The sequence below is a fragment of the Dissoconium aciculare genome, assembly GCF_010015565.1.
Source record: "Dissoconium aciculare CBS 342.82 unplaced genomic scaffold K489scaffold_13, whole genome shotgun sequence".
NCBI classification, from domain to species: Eukaryota; Fungi; Ascomycota; class Dothideomycetes; order Mycosphaerellales; family Dissoconiaceae; genus Dissoconium; species Dissoconium aciculare.
Window position 1 is genome coordinate 252,085 of NW_022984963.1, and position 20,731 is coordinate 272,815.

General features: G+C 52.0%; 8 protein-coding genes across 8 annotated transcripts; 3 read left to right on the top strand and 5 right to left on the bottom strand.

Annotated features, from left to right (window-relative positions):
• The first annotated feature begins 292 nt into the window (after nt 1-292).
• Nucleotides 293-1,424, top strand: K489DRAFT_383680 (uncharacterized protein). Its single transcript, XM_033605671.1, has 3 exons — nt 293-647; nt 708-785; nt 879-1,424. The coding sequence occupies exons 1-3, from the start codon at nt 579-581 to the stop codon at nt 1,143-1,145; spliced, it is 414 nt and encodes a 137-aa protein (XP_033456498.1). The 5' UTR covers nt 293-578; the 3' UTR covers nt 1,146-1,424.
• Nucleotides 1,425-1,597: 173 nt separating this feature from the next.
• Nucleotides 1,598-4,374, top strand: K489DRAFT_67077 (uncharacterized protein). Its single transcript, XM_033608823.1, has 10 exons — nt 1,598-2,014; nt 2,094-2,503; nt 2,560-2,981; nt 3,045-3,144; nt 3,198-3,486; nt 3,541-3,644; nt 3,694-3,870; nt 3,922-3,986; nt 4,045-4,116; nt 4,169-4,374. Exons 1-10 carry the CDS (start codon nt 1,940-1,942, stop codon nt 4,252-4,254), a joined length of 1,800 nt encoding a protein of 599 aa, XP_033456499.1. The 5' UTR covers nt 1,598-1,939; the 3' UTR covers nt 4,255-4,374.
• Nucleotides 4,375-5,855, bottom strand: K489DRAFT_67078 (uncharacterized protein). Its single transcript, XM_033608824.1, has one exon. It carries the CDS (start codon nt 5,727-5,729, stop codon nt 4,494-4,496), a length of 1,236 nt encoding a protein of 411 aa, XP_033456500.1. The 5' UTR covers nt 5,730-5,855; the 3' UTR covers nt 4,375-4,493.
• A 652-nt stretch (nt 5,856-6,507) lies between these two features.
• Nucleotides 6,508-7,362, bottom strand: K489DRAFT_412784 (dUTP diphosphatase; the record flags this gene model as incomplete). The annotated part of the gene is made up of 3 exons (XM_033607968.1): nt 6,508-6,636; nt 6,705-7,174; nt 7,257-7,362. 3 exons carry the CDS (start codon nt 7,360-7,362, stop codon nt 6,508-6,510), a joined length of 705 nt encoding a protein of 234 aa, XP_033456501.1.
• Nucleotides 7,363-8,749: 1,387 nt separating this feature from the next.
• K489DRAFT_383685 (uncharacterized protein) lies at nt 8,750-10,050 on the bottom strand. The gene has a single exon (XM_033605672.1). It carries the CDS (start codon nt 9,938-9,940, stop codon nt 8,885-8,887), a length of 1,056 nt encoding a protein of 351 aa, XP_033456502.1. The 5' UTR covers nt 9,941-10,050; the 3' UTR covers nt 8,750-8,884.
• Nucleotides 10,051-10,558: 508 nt separating this feature from the next.
• Nucleotides 10,559-12,311, bottom strand: K489DRAFT_383686 (CDC73-domain-containing protein). Its single transcript, XM_033605673.1, has one exon. The coding sequence runs from the start codon at nt 12,199-12,201 to the stop codon at nt 10,909-10,911; it is 1,293 nt and encodes a 430-aa protein (XP_033456503.1). The 5' UTR covers nt 12,202-12,311; the 3' UTR covers nt 10,559-10,908.
• Nucleotides 12,312-14,349: 2,038 nt separating this feature from the next.
• K489DRAFT_344423 (3-isopropylmalate dehydratase) lies at nt 14,350-17,218 on the bottom strand. The gene is made up of 2 exons (XM_033602315.1): nt 16,977-17,218; nt 14,350-16,914 (listed from the first exon to the last, which is right to left on the bottom strand). The coding sequence occupies exons 1-2, from the start codon at nt 17,034-17,036 to the stop codon at nt 14,653-14,655; spliced, it is 2,322 nt and encodes a 773-aa protein (XP_033456504.1). The 5' UTR covers nt 17,037-17,218; the 3' UTR covers nt 14,350-14,652.
• A 1,039-nt stretch (nt 17,219-18,257) lies between these two features.
• On the top strand, nt 18,258-19,927 carry K489DRAFT_383689 (leucine aminopeptidase/pepditase M28/metalloprotease). The gene has a single exon (XM_033605674.1). It carries the CDS (start codon nt 18,463-18,465, stop codon nt 19,612-19,614), a length of 1,152 nt encoding a protein of 383 aa, XP_033456505.1. The 5' UTR covers nt 18,258-18,462; the 3' UTR covers nt 19,615-19,927.
• Nucleotides 19,928-20,731: the final 804 nt, after the last annotated feature.

Sequence of the window (20,731 nt, forward strand, 5' to 3'; positions counted from 1 at the left end):
AATGAAACTGTTATGTGATCTGGGATGTTCATGTTACCATCAACATGAGAATATCTGTCGACCTGGACTATTCGAGCTGGAAGTTAATTCTGAAGTACAGCACTGCCCAGGTGTGCCCAGATGTTGAGGGCAGGGCGCGGCGAAGGCCGCTGAGTCGCCTAATGGGCCCTGCCGAAGTCGTGCCGGACTGGTCACGCTCGACGAACTTACCCGTGGCCTCCAAGATAGACTGGCAGTTTTGTGTTCAGATCACCGAGTCTGAGTTCTATTGGAACTCAAGGAATACGGAGATTTTATTGATTTCATCGTTGACACCGGTACGGTCTGACTGAATAGTCAGGCTGCCATTTACTTGGACGCTGCGGGCGCAATGGTTAATTAGATCTCATCTGGCAACACATTCTTTACGTCATGCCCAGTCGATTGGTGGCGGATAAATGCGTGTAGAAAATGGACGGGAGCGACCATAGCGGGGTGCATGTTTCGCTTGCACATCGAAGGACTCAGTGGAAACATAGATCAATATTGTCAAGTCACGAAAGTTAAACAAAGTTAAGTCCGACGAGAAGCCCATCATCATGTTGAAAGGAAGTTGCGTATGCGGTGACTTCACCTACGAATTGTCAGAGGGCGCGCCCGAAGCCGTGGTATGAGGGACAAATTTTTGACGATGACACCAAGACATTCCTAATCATGTCATGGAGTAGCTCATCTGCCATTGCATTCCGTGCCAGAAGACTGCAGGTCCAAATGGCAGCTACAATGTCATCGTGAAGGAAGACGAGGTACGTCGACTTCTCATGGGAGCGAAGCTCAGATCAGCGGCGAGGAACATGTAGCAAGACCGTCGCATGCTGACCGTGAATGATCCTGCGCAGTTCAAGCAGCTCAGCGGTATCTCAAAGCCATTCGTGCGCAAAGGCGAGTCGGGCAAGAACATCTCTTATGACCTGTGTGACAACTGCGGCACCATTATGGGGTGCTCCATCGACGCCATGCCAGGTGTGTACAACGTCAAGGCCGGAACCCTCGATGATCGCGGTTACTGGGAGAAGAATGGCAAGCCGGTGCAGGAAATCTTTACCAGAAACCGACCCAGCTGGTGTGGTGAGTTCCAGGGCGCCGATCAGAAGAATGGAGCGTGATGAGAGTCTTCCGCTACAGCAGGAAATACCAGGAATCTTGTCATATATGAAAGTCATGCAGATGGTGAATTGACGGAGTTGTTGTCAGGAGTGATGTTCGAACGCCATCTGAATTGGAGAACCGCTTTTCCAAGTAGTTTGTCCTTGACCTTGATGGTTTCGTGGACACCCGCTAGACGCGCACGCCGGTTGATCACGTATGGCACTTAACCGGATGACGAAATTCCGCCTAGAGTACGACGAAAGATTTTCGTAGGGACAGACCAATTATGTATCGCCATGTGATATTATCGAATGTCAAAATCAATGAGATGTACATGTAGCTTCCTCCTCTCGAAAGCCTGAGAACCGCGGGTGGCTTGAAGTGTGGCCCACAATCAGACATCACAACTTTACGCGCCACCAGGAACGTTCACCACTCTAGCTTACAAGGTTTACAAGGTGGAACTGCACGTATATCCGATATTGCAATAAATGAGCGGCAATCAATACCTGCAGTAGTAATAAGAAATGTTCCGTGGCGGTGTAAATTGTTCAGAGTCGTCTACGGGCTTACCGCCCGTCCATGGTCCATGATCTTGCGATCCTGCAATGATGAATTTTGCTCTCTCACCGGGCAAGCGCCTTGTGATCGGATATGACAGCAAGTTTCAGAAAAGGCAGCATGGTTCGCAAGAGGCCAACACAATTTCTCCAACCGAGACGCCCATGTAAACAATGGTCCAAAATGCACCGCCACATTCCTCGCAGCGGTACATATCATATTCAGAGCCGATCCGGCATGCTTTGAAGCCATGCTCGAAGATTCCTTCAAAACCTTCGCCGTCATGATGTCGAAAGACCAGCCGCTCACCACGATTGTAAATGGGGTCAGATATTTCGTGCATCCGCGAATCGTTGTCAGTGCTCTTTGTGTTCGACGCAAGCCAGCTGCTAACACATCCAAAGGGACAATTAGCAACAAATGCAGTTCCACGCAGCCGGTTACAAGAATCATGCATCACACCAGCTGCGATCATTCCAGCCGAGGCGGCAACTTCGCAGCAAGCAGTTCGCGAGCTGCTCGAACAGTTCCGGCTCAATGACGATGTCTATCAGGATGCATTTGGCGACCAGCTGATCTTGCAGGTTACATCGGCTTCAGAGAACAATACCAGTTGTGGCAGCAATGACGTCCTTACTCTCGAGGTTTTGCAAGACATGCTCTCTGTCAGCTATGTCCCTACAAACGCAGCATTGCCACCGGGCCCGTACTTTCTGATCGGAAGTCACATTTATCAAGCCTGGCGTTTATACCCTGCTGACAATAATGCCTCTGCTGTAATATTCCAGCGGGATGAAGTAGATGGAACATTCACGTGAGTGAATCCGTATCAAAATATTCTGTCTACGACAAACTCACATTTGGTTGCAGATGTTGGAGCCTAGACTTCACCAATAAAGGCAACGAATCGAGACAAATTGCGGTCCCTAGTCGTCTCTATCATAGAAAGACAGTATCCAAACCTCTCGCTGGCGTACGCGTAGTACTGGACCAGAAATTTGCCGTCGCAGGCATCAAGATGGACTTCAAAGCCAGCGATGAGAATCATATATCCCTGACTCCAAGGACGCACTCCGACTTTGTCAAAAAGCTGGTCGCTCACGGTGCAATAATCGTTGGCATAACCGCTTCGATTGTTTCGATGGATCACCGCAAAGCATTCGAAAATGAAGAGCAATCGTTCACAGGAGACAGGTTCCAACTTTCTGATGTGTTCTCACCCGTGGATGGCGCTGGCGTAGCCAAATCTATCGCAAGCTACCCCTGGCTAGATGTTGCCTTTGATGTTGATAGTGAGTTCATAACTTTAATTGAAAATTCTGTATCGATTTGGCTAATCATAATCTATCTTCAAGCTACCGGCGACCCCAACTCCATGGGATGGTCTCATGATGCTTTTGCCCTCCAATCATCATGGGCTGCAACATCAATGACGGGTATCTTCCCTCTCGCCTTGTAAGTTAGTAGAAGTGTTCTCAGCCTCACCTCTCACTAACGACGGAACATAGCGCTTTTGATACCATTAATATAGCCAGCAGTGATCTGTCGAAATTGCAGTACATATCGAAAACGGTCTTGCAATTCGAAGACAGCTCACGGTTTCCGAGAAAAATCCTGTTTCCTACCGATTTCTTCCCGAAACATGATCCGGCTACCCAAAAGGCAACAGAAAATTTCGTGACAATTCTTGAAAAGTTCCTTGGCGTTGAGAGGACTGCTATTAGCTTCGCCGCGGAATGGGATGAGACCCGGCCAAAAGAAGCGCATGGCAAATCTCTGAGAGAATATGCGGAGGATGTAGGTCTTTGCGGATCAACTTTCATATCTGGGTCGTTTACTGACGAAGGTCAGAGTACGACATCGTCTTTGCGCTATAGTCATTACCATGCCCACGACAAACACCCAGATCACGAACAACGGACCTTATATCAAGAGCAATTCCGAAGGGGATACTAGTGAGTCAAACTCAAGCTAATCCCTGTGAAGTGTACTGACAAATCTCAGCGAAGATGCACAAATCATATCGGCGAACGAGCAGGATGAGGCCCTGGCTCTGATCGACGTGCTCATCAAATGGTTCGACAAACACATCGTGACCATGGGCAGCGACCCCTTATCCAACGCAATCATCGTCATGCCCTATGCCCCATTGTCAACGATACCTGACACCATTTTCACTAAGTATGATATCTAGCTCGCTTGCTTGACAAGTAAAGACTGACTTGTAACCAGCTCCGGAATCATGGGAACCAAGAACTTCGCGCGAATCTTGCAGATGCCTCAGCTGTTCGTTCCATGTGAGTCAAAATCCTATATTGTGACATACATATGCCATTGGTTGACGAACATTGCAAGTCCAATCGCAAAACGAGCTTTCACGCGGAGATCGCCAGGTCACTGCAGCCTGTAGCATCGTGGGGGCTATAGGTATGCACCTCAGCTCTGATAACCCTGAACTATTGCTGATAAATCATATTAGGAAGTGACGTGATGCTCATCAATCTTGTGCGAGAGGCACTGAAGTCTGCCAGGCTGCCAACAACGCTCGAGTCTGCAAACAGATGATATATGAGGCAACGCGAGAAAGGCTCCGCGTGTGTCTTACGAACCATCAGAGTGGTGTTGGTGTGCCTTTGGCCTCCCTTTTATTTGCGATCTCGACGTGGTCATAGTCCCTGTCAGCCCAAGGGGCTGCTTGATACGCAATTTTTGACCACTCGTCTTCACAGAGGAAGAAGTCCGTCATTGTGACATTGATATCTAAATTATGAAATTTCGAGGCAGCCGAGGTGATTACAGGGATGTCAATCACCACCAATATCCAACACAAAGACCGCCGTCCATACATGCTCCCCGTCAACCTCGGCCTCCTCTTCCTTCAACCTCTCAGAAATCACCTGCTCCCCCCACTCATTCAACGCAACAGCATGAAACGTCCCCGAACCCACCTTCGCATGAACCCATTCCTCCCTCTCCTTGCGCCAACCCCGATTCACCACAAAACGCGTAATCTGCTCCGGCGACATCGATATCCCCGTGAAATCCTCCGCACTCGCATAGCGCTGGGCGACCATGAGTTTGACACCCAAGCCATCCGACCGACGTATTCGTTTCCGCATGATTTTCAAGAGTTTCTGTAATCCGGCTTCGCCGCCGATTTCATCCAGGGCGTGGGTCAACATGACGCAGCGAGTCCTTTGTAATTGTGCGCTTCGCGCGTTGGCTTCCAATTCCTCTTTGCTTGATCCACCGAAGTCCTCTTCTGGTCGTGGTGGAGGGAAGGTTTCTAACCAGTCAAATGGGCTATGTTCCGAAAGCCATTCAACGCGCCAGCTTTGACGGGCAAACTGGATTTGATTGACGAACGGACGATCAAGACGGAGAGTTTCGATTTTCCGCTGGAGTGCGGCGCGGGAGAAAGCCTGCTGGCCGAACCGTGGCTGCTCGGCTGATTCTCCGACATTGTCATGGTCGTTCTGAGCGGGTTCCATCGAAATCGAAAAGACCTTTCCCGCGGTATTCGTGTAATCCAGGAGCGTCATCGCCATCATTCCCTCAGCACAACACTCATCCACATACTCCAGTCCCCGCCACGCGTTCCCGTACCTGCATAATTCCTTGCCCGTCAGGCCGCTGATCTCCACGGCGACCTCATGCCTCAGACTAGTCCCCTCAGTACCAACCGACGCGCGGCGACCCTTGCGAGGATGATCACTGTTACAACCCCAGGCAGTCAAAATCCTCAGTCGTCGACGGACATGTGCGCGCGCCCGCGCAGCCCAGACCGTCTCGCTCCATACGCTGCCTATTCGTACGGACCTCCAGGCTTGCTGGGCAAGCTCGGACTCGTGCCGCTCGGGCTCGGGCCACCAACAACGGTATTCGTACGGTGGAGAGATCGGCTCTGGAGGCTCACACGGAATTGGGAGAGGTGGAGGCGGCGGAGGGGCAGGCTTTGCTTGGAGGTCGCGGGTTGAGGCGGCGTGTTCGAGGCGCTGCCGGTGTTGCTTTGATCGATCTAATTTCTTGAGGCGCTCCATCCTGATGAGAAGTTCCCGCTGCTACGGAGAGAAGCCGTGTCTTTGTCTTGATTATTTTCTTCAATCTCGGTGGAGCGCCCCTTATCTGTTCCTATATTTATATCTCCATCATGACATACTTCGCTACAACCAGCCAATGCGTGTCTGCTGCCATTTGACTCAGAGCGGTGGTTTGAACACTGTCAGCCTTCGTATTTGAGTGACTCATGATCATGGGCTGTGGTACTGCGCCTCCGTACATTTGACTGGTCATGGGTTTCAGGGCTTCAGGGCTCGACAGTGACGCGGAATATCACTCCTTTGGGTTAAAACATGATGCATGTCCTGCTCATAATGCTTATATGAAATGCAAATACCGAATATCTCCACTGCAGCCGAATTCTCTGTTCGGGCGAGAACATGATCATTGTTGACACTGTGAGCTTTGGATCAGGTTTCGCGACGTCGACGGTATATGGCTAAATATTGGCGCGATGCAGGTGTGAATAGGGTTGGGTGTAACGTGTGAGGTTCTCAGTGTTAATGATGAAAGGGTATTTCAACACTGCTCTATTTTTACCCAGAAATGATGGTCGAAACATCCTAACGCGCATTGACCATGCATATCACACACTGATCTTTCCTTGGAGCCCATGATGTTGAGCAAAGACGAAACTCCACCATAACCGTCTTCCATCCATCGATCGTCACGGGCTTGCCATCATATCCCAATTCGTCATGCTTTTCCGCATAGACCTCATCTAAGGCCATTCTAGTCCAGAGCTCCGCAGTGTAGCGTCTAGATGGTAGGAGGAAGACTGGACAAGCTGGGCAGAGTGCCGCCAAACCCTCCAGTTGAACCGAATCCGCCAGCGCCGCGGACCGTCTCGTCGAGTTGTTCGACGACGACGATTTCCGGGGTGTAGATCTAAGAAGTGAAATATCAGAAATCGCAGCGTTCCCACGTTCAATTCTTCAAAATCATGAAGAACTCACCCTCTCCACAATCAACTGCGCAACTCGTTCCCCCACCGCAACTACGAAATCCTCATCGCTGAAATTGAACAGCAACACCTTCACCGGGCCCCGGTAATCCGCATCAATGACTCCCGCGCCAGTATCAATGCTATGCTTACTCGCCAACCCACTCCTGGGTGCGATGCGCCCATACGTGCCTGCGGGAACCGCAATGCTGATATCCAAATCCACCAAGACCTTGCCTCGGCGCGGTACGGTAGCTTCTTTCGCGGCGTAGAGGTCGTAGCCGGCGGCGTGAGGGGAGCCGCGGGTTGGTGTCTTTGCGCTGGAGGAGAGGAGTTTGACTTGGAGAGCTGGCGGGGCTGGTTCGAAGGACATGGTGGACATTGAGGGGAGGGAGGGAGCCTCGGTGGAGTCTTGTGCGTTCGACATTGGTGGGAGGTTGATGGTCTCTGGTGTTGGGGTTGCTTCGTGTTCGTTGAGGATGGCTTCGCGTCAATGCTGCTTGTCAGTCTACTGCGATTTCGTGGTGGGTGCTTGTGGCCATGGGTATCATCAGAATCATCATACAGGCGAGATTTTGTGGGAGCACTTTTGTTCGCTTGGGTAAGGGCGAGTTGGGCAGGCTCGGTGGCTCGTGTTCGAGTTGAGGCGTAGGCGTTGCTTCGGCGGCCATTGTTCACGCTCGCATATCAGTTGGAGCAGGCAGGAAATATATGTGATCAATGCGGGCGGGCGGGCGCAGGCACGTCAATTAAGGGAATGCGCCCAAACGCGTGTCCGCTGCTGCAGGGTCTGACTGTTAACAGACGCGGCGGGGCGCGCTTTTTTCTCGGGGAAAAGCAACTGAAAGCTGCCGGATCGTCATCGCTGGTGGGATTGCCTATTTGATCCAGGACGTCTTCTGTGTCGTGAAGCAGCATCAATAGTGACTCCTATTCTTACAGAAGTTTGTGAACTATGACCCTACTTTTGGAAGTCTAGCCATATCAGAGCAATGCATGATATCTTGCGAAAGGTATCCGTCTTCACTCAGCAATCCACTCCTCCGTCCAGAAATCGATCAAATCACGATACTCCTCAGGCCCTACCAGATCTCTCAATCGCGTCATCCTCTCATCAGCCCGTCGCGTTTCATCATCGATGTTCTCGGTTGATCCTTCATCATCAACGCTCATACTCGTCACAATCAAAGCTGCATCACTTGTGCATGCCTTTGCGAGATCTGAGAAATCGATGAATAAATCTGAAAGGTAATAAGTCGTCTGTAGCGGCATTGGTGGATTCGCGGTGCATGACTTCAATAGTTCGAAGGCTGTCATGCTCGTTGATCTCGACTCGGATCGATGAGGAGTTTGGTTCTTCCTGGGTGGTTTACGCAGGCTTGCAAGTAGTGTAGGCAAGTCATCCAACTTTTCCACCGGATGGACGGGAATATATGGAATATCGTGCACTTCGAACAGCATTGTCTGCAATTTGGTGTATGCCAGTATGCCGGCCTCTGAATTTGTCTCGCCGATCACGTTGCGTGAATGCTCGAGACGAGCGGAAGTGAAGCGTGCGTTGGAAGGTGGATGCAAGAGGAAGACGATGGCGATGTTCTGGCCGCCGGTGAGGAGACTCAGGCGACGGACACGTTCGATGGTTGAATGGGATGTTTTCTCCGCGACGCATGATGGCGATAGGAGCAGAACATGAAGTTGTAAAAGACGCCTCGAGGAGACGTTCGAAGAGGACGATGTGGAGAGTGGCAGTGCAATGTCATGAGTTTCGCAGTCGGATTCTGATGCTTGTCAGTAACCAGGCAAAGGTACCACAGCTTATATCCGTTCATGGTCACGGAATCAGACCTTGCAGTGCCAATGCCGGCGAGGCTATGAGTGCTGAGATGACAGAAGCGAACGAAGGACGGCGTCTGAGTGATGTGCAAAACATGGCGAGTGTTTGTTTAGTATGAATTGTGCAGTGCGGAAGATCTCGTCTGGGTTGAGGCCGAGAGACACTACAGCTCGGGATATTTGGATTCAGCATACCTCACACACTTCCGGCTGCAGTTCACTACAAGGCGAGTCATTGAATAGAATCAGTTCACTTGTAATGTAATATCGACTTTCAATGTGATCGTCATCGGATCAACATTTTCCCATGCATATTCTCCCAAAGATTCAGAAACCAACCGAATAGACATCAACATCTCCCTAAACTCTAGCATTAAGCGCAGCCGGAACCTGCTCTCTCCTCCCCTCAATCAACGACACCGCAATATCCACTGCCACAACATCATTCTTCGCCTGGTTTTCCTCAGTAGCAGTGCCGACATGCGGCGTGATGACAACTCTGGGGTGCGAGAGGAGCTTTTCACTGTAATTCGCGTCGAGACCCGCTCCAAACACGCGTCCGGAGTCCAATGCCTTTTGCAACGCAGCCTCATCGATGATGCCTGCCTGGGCCGTATTCAAAATAATCGCTCCATCCTTGATCAATCCCAGTCTTCGCTCATCGAGTAGATTCCGCGTAGCGTCCGTCAGAGGGACATGGATGGAGATGAAATCGGCATCTTTCAATAATTGGTCGATGTCGTTGCTGCGGGTGAATTGTGCCTCTTGAATTTCCTTCGTCCAGGCTTCCGGTACGGCTTCGGTGTCGAAGCCGATGACGTATCCGGAGGTGAAACCGACCCATTTCCGCGCGACTTCGATGCCGACGGCGCCCATGCCGATAATGCCGATGGTCTTTTGGTGTAGGCTCTTCCCGACGAAGTTTGTGGCGGCGGCTTTCTCGCCTCCTTTGCGTGTGTGGCGGTCGATTTCGGTGATGCGTCGGGCGACGTCGAGGGCGAGACCGATGGTGAGTTCGGCAACGGAGGCGCTGTTTGTGCCGGGCGCGTTATAGACTTGGATGTTTCTCCTGGAGGCGGCAGCGAGGTCGATGTTGTCAACGTCGAGGCCTTGCTTGACGATGTATTTCACGCTGGAGCCGAGTTTCTCAATAGCGCTGGCGTCGAGGTTGGAGGTGCTTTGGACGAGGAGGAGGGTGGCCTTTTGGAGGTATGAGTCCCGTTTTGGGTCATCAGCGAAGACGATGTCGAAGTTGCCGGGGGCTTCTTTACGGACGTCATCTTCCTTGGGCTGGAAGAGACCTAAATTTCGAGATTCTTCACGCAAGGTCGAGAGGGCCTTGTCGTCGAACTTATCGAGGACGAGGATAATGGGTTTGTCGGAGACGTTGGCGGAGGATGCTTGAACTTCAGCCATTTTGATCGGTTTGACTGTATGGGAAAGGTTTGTGTGTTGGGTATATGCAGTCGGAAAATTTACAACCCTCCGAACAGGATCTACACACGACTATATGTTTCGACTCATCGTCATCACTTTAGATTTATCTACGATGTACCTGATCGTGATTTCGATCGGGCTCTCAGTCCGCCGCCCTCAACCCCTCCAAAAGTTTGTCGTGATCGCTGAGGAAGTTCCCCCCATGACGTATCGCGATTGAATATGCACGTCATACCTCGGCAACCCTAGCGCGTTTGGCGGTCATGATCGCGTCCGGAGCACGAAATGAGCAGAGAATGAGCAGAGACTACTGGGAAAGAGCTGGAGGTATCCACCTGTGCGCCTCCGAGAAAACGGCACCCGAAAGTGACCTCATGACGTTGCTTTTCACTTTGCAGATCTTCGCAAAAACAGAAACGGCCGAGGTCGAGCTTGAAGATGAAATCCAAACGATCGCTCGCGCCATGGACGTGACTTCAGCCTCGTTCTTAGTTAGGGTTGGGGTTGGACGGGATTGACGTATGGTGGTAGCCGAAAAACAACTGATAGGTTGAGGTCCGCGAAGCTGTCGAGTCATGGAGAATACAAAGCTCGACTGAGCGGAATAGATGTGCTTGATGAGTATAGTATGTGGTTGGTACATTCGATTGATGTCTGGTCAAAGGCTAGCCAACGAACGAGGCACGATTCAGTCCTGGGACACACCAGGCATCGGCTAATTGAAACCACCGACACGTAACCACCTGCGTAGCTGTTGTCAACGCCGAGGCCTCATCGATATGTCGGAATTCGTTGACAGTATTTCATGCTGGACTCTTTCCCATACTAGTACATCAGATCAACTCCGATCCCGCTCGAACGCAACGCAATTAAATCAATCAAAAGTTACAAAATCAGTAGCCTGATCGCAGGCCACCTGCATCGCACGCGGCACAGCGTAACTCCAATCACTTTCCATCTCGTCCCCATCCCTGTGCACGCATACGTATCTCGAGCTGGCTCCAAATATGCTCCACCACCTCGCGATCCCGCCATCGCTGCGTGCCCTTCTCAATCTGCACACTCAACACGCCACGGCCCCAGCCCTTGACCGTCTCGGGCACTTTCTCGCCCTTCCAACCGACGTAGATGCCCATGGCGTGTGAAAAGAGCTCTGCGGGATTCTGCCACTTGTAGCCCTTGAATTGCCAAGTTTGTCCGGTTGTGAAGACGGCAACTACGCGTGACCAATAATCTGGACGGAAATTTGTGGGGTCGTCCACGAGGATGAAACGCGTTTGTGAGTTCGGGTGGATCGTCTTGAGCGCGCGGCTGATGTGGAGGATTGTGGGCGAGTCGGAACCGGGCATGACGGGCGAATATTCGCCGGTATCAAGGAAGGATTTGATGTTGGGCATGCGGACGAGGCTGGATGCGGATGGTGAGAGGAGGATGATGGGTTCAAGGCGACGTCCGCTTTGCGCGGGCTTGACGGGTGGTCGAAGAGCAGGATTGGGGTTGAGGGTGGGTTGTTGTGGCGCGCTGGCTCCGGCAGGCTTTGTTTTGCCAAGGAACAGTTGGCTATATTTTCGTACACCGCTGAAGTCTTGGATCTTTCCGCCTCGAAGCACGGTATTGTGATCGCCCATCCGTCTCTCGGAAGCGTAGATTAGCCGCAACCGCTCCTCCTCTTCCTTGCGCTTCACTTCGTCTGTGCCGCCGACATCCCGCATCTCCACATCTTCACCGCCAGCAGCATGCTTGGCCGCGTCTCGGGCTTCCAGTCGAGCTTCCCGATTATCATCGAGACTCTTAATGTGTTCGCTGTCATGCTCTCCGACTTCTCCCGCCAACCAAGTATTCAAGTCCAACTTTTCTGCGAAAACAACATTGGTGATCGCCTCATCTTTACCGGCTTGACGAAGCTCATCGTTGAGCGCTTGTACTGCAGTGATGTATTCGGCAGTAGTGCTGTCCTTGTGCAACCAACAAAAGTACACTGATCGCAAGTCCAGCGGCTTCTCGCCGGCGGCCGGTGAGATGAATCGCGTTGTTTGAGTGAGTGGGATTGAGATATGCTGTGCGCCTTCCTGTGGAGTGTTGAAGTTGAATACGAGAAATGATGCTTGCGCAAGTGAGGCATTTGATTGTGCTTGCGTGTTTGGATCGGAGTCGGTTGTAGGGATTGGAAGCGAGTTCGCGGCGATTGTTCGTCGCAGCAGGCTCAATGGGTCTGGTGGTAAGCCGTCTACCGTCGCCATGGTCGAGAGGAGATATTGCAATATCGAGCGCCAGGCGATGTACTCCGCGTCACGTATATGCCTTTAACCTTGGGAATGGAGGCTCAAAAATTGACAATGTTGTACAGAGCACTGCAATAGGGCTACGGTCACCACTAGGTAGAGCAAATGAACCCGACGTCGCAAGTATTGCATTGCGTGCATCCATGATAGGCAGGTGTGGCGAGCGCGCCAACGATGGGGACATCACCTTTCCACGTCAAATCCACCATGAGCAACAGTAGGACTATCACGACACCATCTCAAAGCATGACTTAGGCTCTCTCTGTTTCTCGCTTCCGACGGCAGAAACGTGTCTGACCGGTCAATCCGCAGCAAGAGACTTGCAAGTGCTCAAAGAAAAGAACGCGCAAGATGCATGTTCCCCATGAAGTGCGAGGCGCAGCCACGCCAGCTCCGAATCCTGCACATTGTGGCTTGCTTCCCACGACTTCTCTGGTGCTCCTCACATGATCTAGACGCCTATGCCTTTCCCTTCTTACTTGTTCGCTGAACGGCATAAGTTGCTAGAGATATTGATGCTCTCCGTCAGGTCCTGCTCATGCCTCTCGTACATAATTTTCTTCATAGCAGAGGCCTTACTTCCCGTCAAGAGAGTCCGTCCAGGACGCCGGAATTGTTTGTTGCGTTTCGGATGCAGCGGCCCACAGGCCAAGACAATATCGACTGCCAGCTTGACCTTTATTGTAGCCGCTCTTGCCGTTCTGGCTACACTTCGATAACATGTTCTCCAATGAAGTGGCCTACGCATCTTCGAGCATCTTCTTGATCGCAATAATCCTCAGCCCTGTGTGTGGCGGGATGGACTTCCTCGCGAAGCATTACCTTTCATTTGATCCAGGACGACTGTCGCTCTGGATCCAATTGCCTCAATACTTGGGCGCACTCAGTGGGATCATGGGCCATGCACTTTTATTGACGGGCCGGAATGATGTGCCGAAATCGTCTGATCTCCCCTCCTGTGTGATTTCGGATTCGCTGAATGCAGATATAGCAGGCCAGGGAGTTCTCGCGGCATCGTTGCTCCCAGCTGCATTGACAGCGTTGTCCTTGCTACTGGGCTCATGGTGCACACGCGGCATCGCTACTAGGGAGCTGGGTTTCGCACACCTCATTAGTGAGTCGATCTCTCATACTACCATTCAAGCTTCACATGTGCGAGAGTTCTAGATGGCAGAGCATGAATATCAGCATGTGGTGTCTCCATCAACTCTAATCGCCTCCACAAAGCGGATGCAACCTCGATCGTTGAGATATGTTCCGCACGAACGGAAGTAGTGCGCGTAGTGTTTGTTTGTTTGACCAACATATAGATCTTTCCGCCATCACGATCAACCTGATCAAAGCATTCGCAAATTTCGATGACTACCATTTCCTCGAAATCATCATCATCTTATCTTATGTCGACATCCTTTCGGCGTGTTTATCAATGGTCCTCTCCGACAAGCATGCCATGAGATCCCGTGTCCATATCTCAATCTCAGCTTTTGTGCAACTCACAGCAATCGTCGCTGCTTTGATCTCCATTCTGAAGCTGGGGCAGCGATCTGCAGGAGCGAAATGCTGTTATCGCTTCGCCTGGTGGGGACCAGTCAGCTCCTGCGAGCTGCTCCCGCTTTCGACGCGCTTATACTTGATCCTACGGTGTGTGCAAAGCATCTACACACACGTGCTTGCGTGGACTTTCAAGGACCTGATGAGAGGGCGGAGAACCATGGACTTATTTGATCATCTACCGGTCTCGGCAGCTTCGAAATGGACGGAGTTTCCGGTAATCCTGCTCGCGATGATGGTACATCTCGGGCTTCTGATTCACTCGCTTCACCTTCAAACCGGGAGACTCAATGAGTGGGGCCAGAGTGTACCCTTTTTCACTGCGGCCGCCAGCACATGCCATTGGGTATATGTCCTTCTCAAGGTCCTTTTCAACGATTTTCATCAGAGCCCTTTCACTCTGCGCTGGAGCATGATCAAACGTAATTTCACACGCGACTATACAGGCTCTGAAGACCACCGGATTGACATGTTCAGGAAAAGATTTTGGGGACCAGCACGACGTTTCAGCCGCCCGACCGCTGGCTCGGAAGAACGAATGCCACCTGCATGGCTATCGTCACGTCAAGCAGATCGGCAGGATATTCAGCATGACCAACAGCTCGACGAAATTTCAGGGCATCAGTGGCTACAAGGAATATCAGACCCAGTTCTCCGGGGCGCGGTAGAAGATTTTGTCAATTCTCGACCACCATAAATGCTTTCATTCCATTACTCATTCGTCCTCATATGATCATCAGCCTTCCCAAGGCATACACTTGTGATACCGAAATTCGATACTGATTTGCTAAAAGCGTCTTCAAGCTTTCTCTGTCCAATTCTACCTCCAAACCTCCTTTGATCACTGCCATGGAACCCCTACCAATCCAACGGCTCCTTTTTCTCCTCACCCCTGTTCGTCGTCGGGACCGGAGCGGCATTGATCTTGACCGCCTCAGGACGGTGTTTAGCGAGATAACCCGCGCCATCCAACCACGGCGTCTCAAGAGTTCTCCTCTTTTCGAACGCCGCGATTTTCTCATCATCCTGCATGGTAAGTCCAATATCATCGAGGCCGTTGAGAAGGCAATGTCTCCGGAACTCATCGACCTCGAATTCAGCGAGGACCTTACCGTCGGCGGTCTTGACGCTGTTGGCTTCGAGGTCGACTTCGATTTCGCGGCCGGCGGAGGCTTCGGCGAAGATCGCTTGGAGCGCTGCTTCGTCCGGGATGCGGAGGGGCAACATGCCGTTTTTGAAGGTGTTGTTGTAGAAGATGTCGCCGAAGGATGAGGCGATGACACATTTAATGCCGTAGTCGAGGAGAGCCCAAGGTGCGTGTTCTCGCGAGGAGCCGCAGCCGAAATTGGGGCCAGAAACGACGAGGATCTTTGCCTTTGAGAATGGCTCCTGGTTGAGGACGAAGTCTGGATTGGGCGTCTTGCCGTCGGCCTGGTAGCGCCAGCCGTGGAAGAGCCCGGAAGAGAGACCGGCACGTTTGATGGTCTTGAGGAATTGTTTGGGAATGATGGCGTCAGTGTCGACGTTAGTGCGATCCATGGGAGCGGCGATACCCTTTAGTTGTTTGAATGGTGGCATGCCTGCGGGAGAAGCAACGCTGGTGGGAGCCTTGGTGATGTGGCTATCTTCAGGGAGATCGAGAATGTTCTCAATGTCGGCATCAGATTCCGGCTCGTCGACGTATGCCTCGACATTGATCGGTCCAGACTTCGCTTTGGGTAGAGCTTGCTCGTAACCCTCAAGGTTGCGCACATCGGCAAGCTTTCCAGCAAGAGCAGCAGCAGCAACCATGGCAGGTGACATGAGATGGGTGCGACCACCGGCTCCCTGTCGGCCCTCGAAGTTACGGTTGCTCGTGCTAGCGCAGCGTTCGCCAGGTGAGAGAATATCAGGGTTCATGCCGAGACACATGGAGCATCCGGCTTCACGCCACTCAAATCCAGCGTCGATGAAAATGCGGTCGAGACCTTCCCGCTCAGCCTGCTTTCGGACAAGACCAGATCCAGGGACGACCATTGCGCGCTTGATATTCGGAGCGATTTTCTTGCCCTTGACCACGTGAGCCGCTATCCGCATATCCTCGATGCGGGAATTTGTGCAGGAACCGAGGAAGACCTTGTCAACGACAACTTCGGTCATGGGAACACCGGCAGTAAGACCCATGTAGTGAAGAGCGCGCTCGCATGCTTGCTTTTTGTTAGGGTCGGCGAAGTCTTCTGGACCAGGAACCTTGGCGGTGATAGGAACAACGTCCTGAGGTGAGGTACCCCACGAGACGGTCGGAGCAATGTCCGCAGCGTTGATGAAGACCTCGGCGTCCCATTTGGCATCTGGGTCACTCTTGAGCCCTTGCCAGTGCTTGACTGCCTTTCTCCATTCCGCCGAATCAGCCTTGGGCGCAAGGGGCTTGCCCTTGATGTATTCGAATGTTGTCTCATCCGGAGCGACCATACCAGCACGGGCACCTCCTTCGATACTCATGTTGCACATGCTCATTCTCGCTTCTATACTGAGTCCACGAATGGTCGAACCACAGAACTCAATGACGTGGCCAGTACCACCAGCGGTACCAATCACACCGATAATGTGAAGGACAACGTCCTTGCTGCCTACACCGGGAGCGAGCTCTCCGTCGACCTGAACCTTCATGTTCTTACTCCGGCGAGTCATGAGTGTTTGTGTGGCGAGAACGTGCTCGACTTCACTTGTTCCAATACCAAATGCGAGAGCACCGAACGCTCCGTGTGTGCTGGTATGTGAGTCGCCGCAGACGACAGTGGTGCCGGGGAGTGTGAAGCCCTGCTCAGGACCGATGACATGAACGATTCCCTGTCTCTTGTCGCCCAATCCGAAATATGTGAGCTTGAAGTCTTTGACGTTTTGCTCGAGCGTCTCGCATTGTAATCGTCCGTCTTCTTCCTCGATGAATTCGGTGATGTTTTTGAAGTTGGCTCGCGAGCTGGTGGGGACGTTGTGATCGGTGGTCGCGAGGGTGCAGTCCGGCCGTCGCACGCCACGACCGGCGTTCTTTAGACCTTCGAAGGCCTGCGGGCTGGTTACTTCGTGGACCAAGTGGCGGTCAATGTAGAGGATGATGGTGCCATCGGGCTTCTCGTCGACCTGTACGGAAACGATTGTCAGTCTAGGCTCGATGCTCAAAAGGTATTCACAGGCGATCTTACAATGTGTTGCTCGAAGACTTTGTCATACAAGGTCGAAGGACCTTTAATGATTCCCGGCATGATGAGAAATGTGACTATGCAGTTCCGTGTGGGATCAAAATCGTAATGTGGAGATGCAATGTGCCGATGACAATTGAGGATCCGCTCGACAAAAAAGGGTGTGAATGGGAGAGCACACAGTAAGAGAGGAAGATTGGTAGATGTGGCGTGAGGCCTGAATTGCGAGCGAGGAAGAAGTTGTTATGTATTATTTCTGTGATGATACTGTTCCGGGAATCCGAGCATTCGCCCGCCCGCCATTTTACTTCTGCCCTGACGCAAGCAGATGACATTGAGCGACATCGGCGGGGCAGCGTAAGAGGGAATAGGCGGGGTCGTGATTGGCCGGAGCCAAATAGAAACGCCGCAAACGGGTATCGTGGCCCGGAATTGTGGGGTACAGCAGCCTCATTTTTGGCTCTCCTGTGCAGTTATAAGGACCTGGTAACGATCCCGACCTCGTTCTTCAAATCAACGCATCTCCGTGAACGGCCAACTGTACTGTGTGTTCGTGGTCTAGGACCAAAATACAGCAGATTGATGTACAGGAATATGCCTCCGCGAACGGCCAATACTGCCACAGCATTATTAAGTTCCTGTCCCGATTCGGCATTTGCGGCAATTGATCCCTCAAGGGCTTGTTCCGTCCCTGGCCAGCCAGATTCTTCGCATTGGTCATTACAAGATCTGCACACCTGTAGTATAGTTCCCGAGGATTGAGGACCGCAATTCGACGCCGTCAGGCAATCTTATCGTAGGTGCTCTTGACTCACGCACACACCACATATGACGCTTCCGAACTCGGCGATTTGCGCGTTATCGGCCAATCTATCAAGCACATCGTGAGCCCGAAATTTAGGATGGACTTCGACGTGCACTACTCTGTGGTAAATCTGGCAAATGACCCACGAGCACCGACGTGCTACAAGTTTATGTTTCAACACATTCTGACTGCTTTTCAAACGAGCCAGCCGTTATCGGCAGACCTTCACTTGAAATTGCCAAAGCGCGGTAGTTCGCTTCTCACGTTGCATGGAGCGGCCTTGTTGTGGAATATTCACATCATGCAGTATGGCCAGGTGGCATCCATATAGATTGACAATAGTAGTGAATCCCTAACGAATTCCCCAGGGCAGTGTTCAAGTTTGCCAGCATATTAAAAGCTGAAAGCAGGGCAGTATGAGCTGTCGTCGGGCGAAGCTGCGGATAGAGACGGCATATAGATCGGGATGCGCATCGGCCCGCAGCGGCGACACAGGGACCGAGCCTCGATGACGATCGTTTGCGGGCGCGCGTGTTCGCCAGCCACCGACAAGCTCGCATGCTCTGACTACAACGTGCAAGACAGCCAAGATCGGCATCTCTCCCATAACATCGACAATACAACACAGCTTTCCTTCTCTTCGTTGACTTCCTTCGCTTGAACAGACAATCCGCTCCACCCGCCATGAAGGTCACGCCATTCGTTCTGGCTTCGGCCGTCCTGTCCTCCGCCAGCAGCATCGTTCATCCCGTCGGCCAGGCACCACTGGGAGCAACCGAAAGATACCGCATCCAGCTTTCAAACGATGATACGCGATGGGTCACGGAAGATGAGAAGTGGGAGTTGCGCCGGGCAGGATACAAATTCTTTGACATCACCGACGAGACGCCCGAGATGGCAGCTCGCTTCGCGAACAAGGTCAACATCAAAAAGAAGACTGTCGAGTATCCCAAGGAGACGACACAGAATGAGACCGTCTCGCATCTTCTGAAAAAGCTAGACAAGAACAACATGAGATCTCACCTCGAGACTTTCACCGGATTCCACACCCGCTACTACAAATCTGACTACGGTCGTCAATCCTCCGAATGGCTTCTCTCTCAAGTCAACAAGACCCTCACCGAAGCTGGTGTCGGCTTTGCTCGACACTTCCAGCATCCATGGGGCCAAAACAGCATCATCGCCACCTTGCCAGGCAAAAGCGAAAAGACCGTCGTGATCGGCGCCCACCAGGACTCCATCAACCTCTTCCTTCCCTCCATCCTCGCCGCTCCCGGTGCCGACGATGACGGCAGCGGCACCGTCACCATTCTGGAAGCTCTCCGCGTCCTAATCTCCGACCCAACTTTTGCCCAAGGCAAGGCCGAAAACACTCTCGAATTCCACTGGTACTCCGCCGAGGAAGGCGGCCTCCTCGGCTCCCAAGCAATTTTCTCATCCTACGAGCGCGAAGGCCGGGACGTCAAAGCCATGCTCCAGCAAGACATGACCGGCTACACGCACGGCACCCTCGCCGCCGGTAAGCCCGAAAGTGTGGGCGTCATCACCGACTTCGTCGACCCTGGTCTCACCACGTTCATCAAATCCGTCATCGACTCGTACTGCACCATCCCCTGGATCGAGACGAAGTGCGGATATGCCTGCAGCGACCATGCTAGCGCCAGCAAGGCGGGTTATCCCTCTGCGTTCGTCATCGAGAGCGATTTCCAATACAGCGATAAGAAGATTCACACTACCGATGATAAGATTGAGTATTTGGACTTCGATCACATGTTGCAGCATGCGCGGTTGACGTTGGGATTGGCGTACGAATTGGCGTTTGCGAAGTTTGATTGATAAATTGCAATCGATGGATGAAAGGGGATGATTGGTGTTTTTCTCCATCTCCTTGATGATATATATTCTGTGGATGAGTAGCCGAGTATTTGATGAAAACAATATAAAACCATGGTCACGATGTACACATCTCAGAAACGTGATAAATATTGCGTAGATTTTCTGCTGTTCACAAATGATAAGGATCAATGGGCGTGAGCCCGGCTCCCCGCTCGAGTATATACATGCACACATGAATCCGAAATCTCCACAGAAGGCACAGACTGGAAAGGCAAAGAATCCAATGAATTGGCAACCAATTTGGGAAAAAGGCGAAGACAAGAAGAGAAGAGAAAGAAGGTAAAAAGATACGGGTATTCGCTCGTCATGAAATCAAGTGCTCAAGTCATAGTTCCTCATCGCAGCGGTTGATGTCCCTGCTGCTGCTGTTGTAATCTCCACTCCTCCCTCTGCTGTAGATGCCGTTGTAGTTGCTGCCGTTGATATAATGTTTGCGGCGGCACGGGGCTTGACGAGCGGGTATTGCGCTCTGGCGATGATGGCGTGAGGGAGGGCGTGGGGGGAGAGGATATGCTCGGATGGTTGATCATGTTGGGACCTGTTCCTCCTTCGTTTGTGTTGTTGGTATTTGTGTCATTACTGATTTGCTGGAAGGCTTGGAGGCTCGACAAAGGAGGTGTGCTACCTGCTGTGGAGGGAGAGCGGAGGGGAGGGGAGGCGTGAGCTGGTCTATGTTGTCGGCTCTGAGGGGAGAGAGTGAGATTTGGCGATGCTGTGGTGTTGGGAGCTGGTTGAGGAGAGTATTCTCGCGGTACAAAGAGAGATGGTGAAGGTGCAAGCGCGGATCTCGGGGTGATTGCGGGAGATTGTGGGTTCGATGCATTCTGAGACTGCTGATATTGTCGTCGTGTTTCTGCAGAGATTTTGCTTTCGACGCTCTGTATTGAATTGCGCATCGAGGGCGATGCAAAATCCGATTTTAGCGGCCAGTTGTTGTCCGGAATCGTCACGACTGCAACCTGTGGCGATAATTTACCGGCAGAGGAGATCCCTAACGCTGACGCGGATCGGACCTCCTCATGGCGGGAGTGTGACGGGAGGAGAGGTTTCTGTGCAG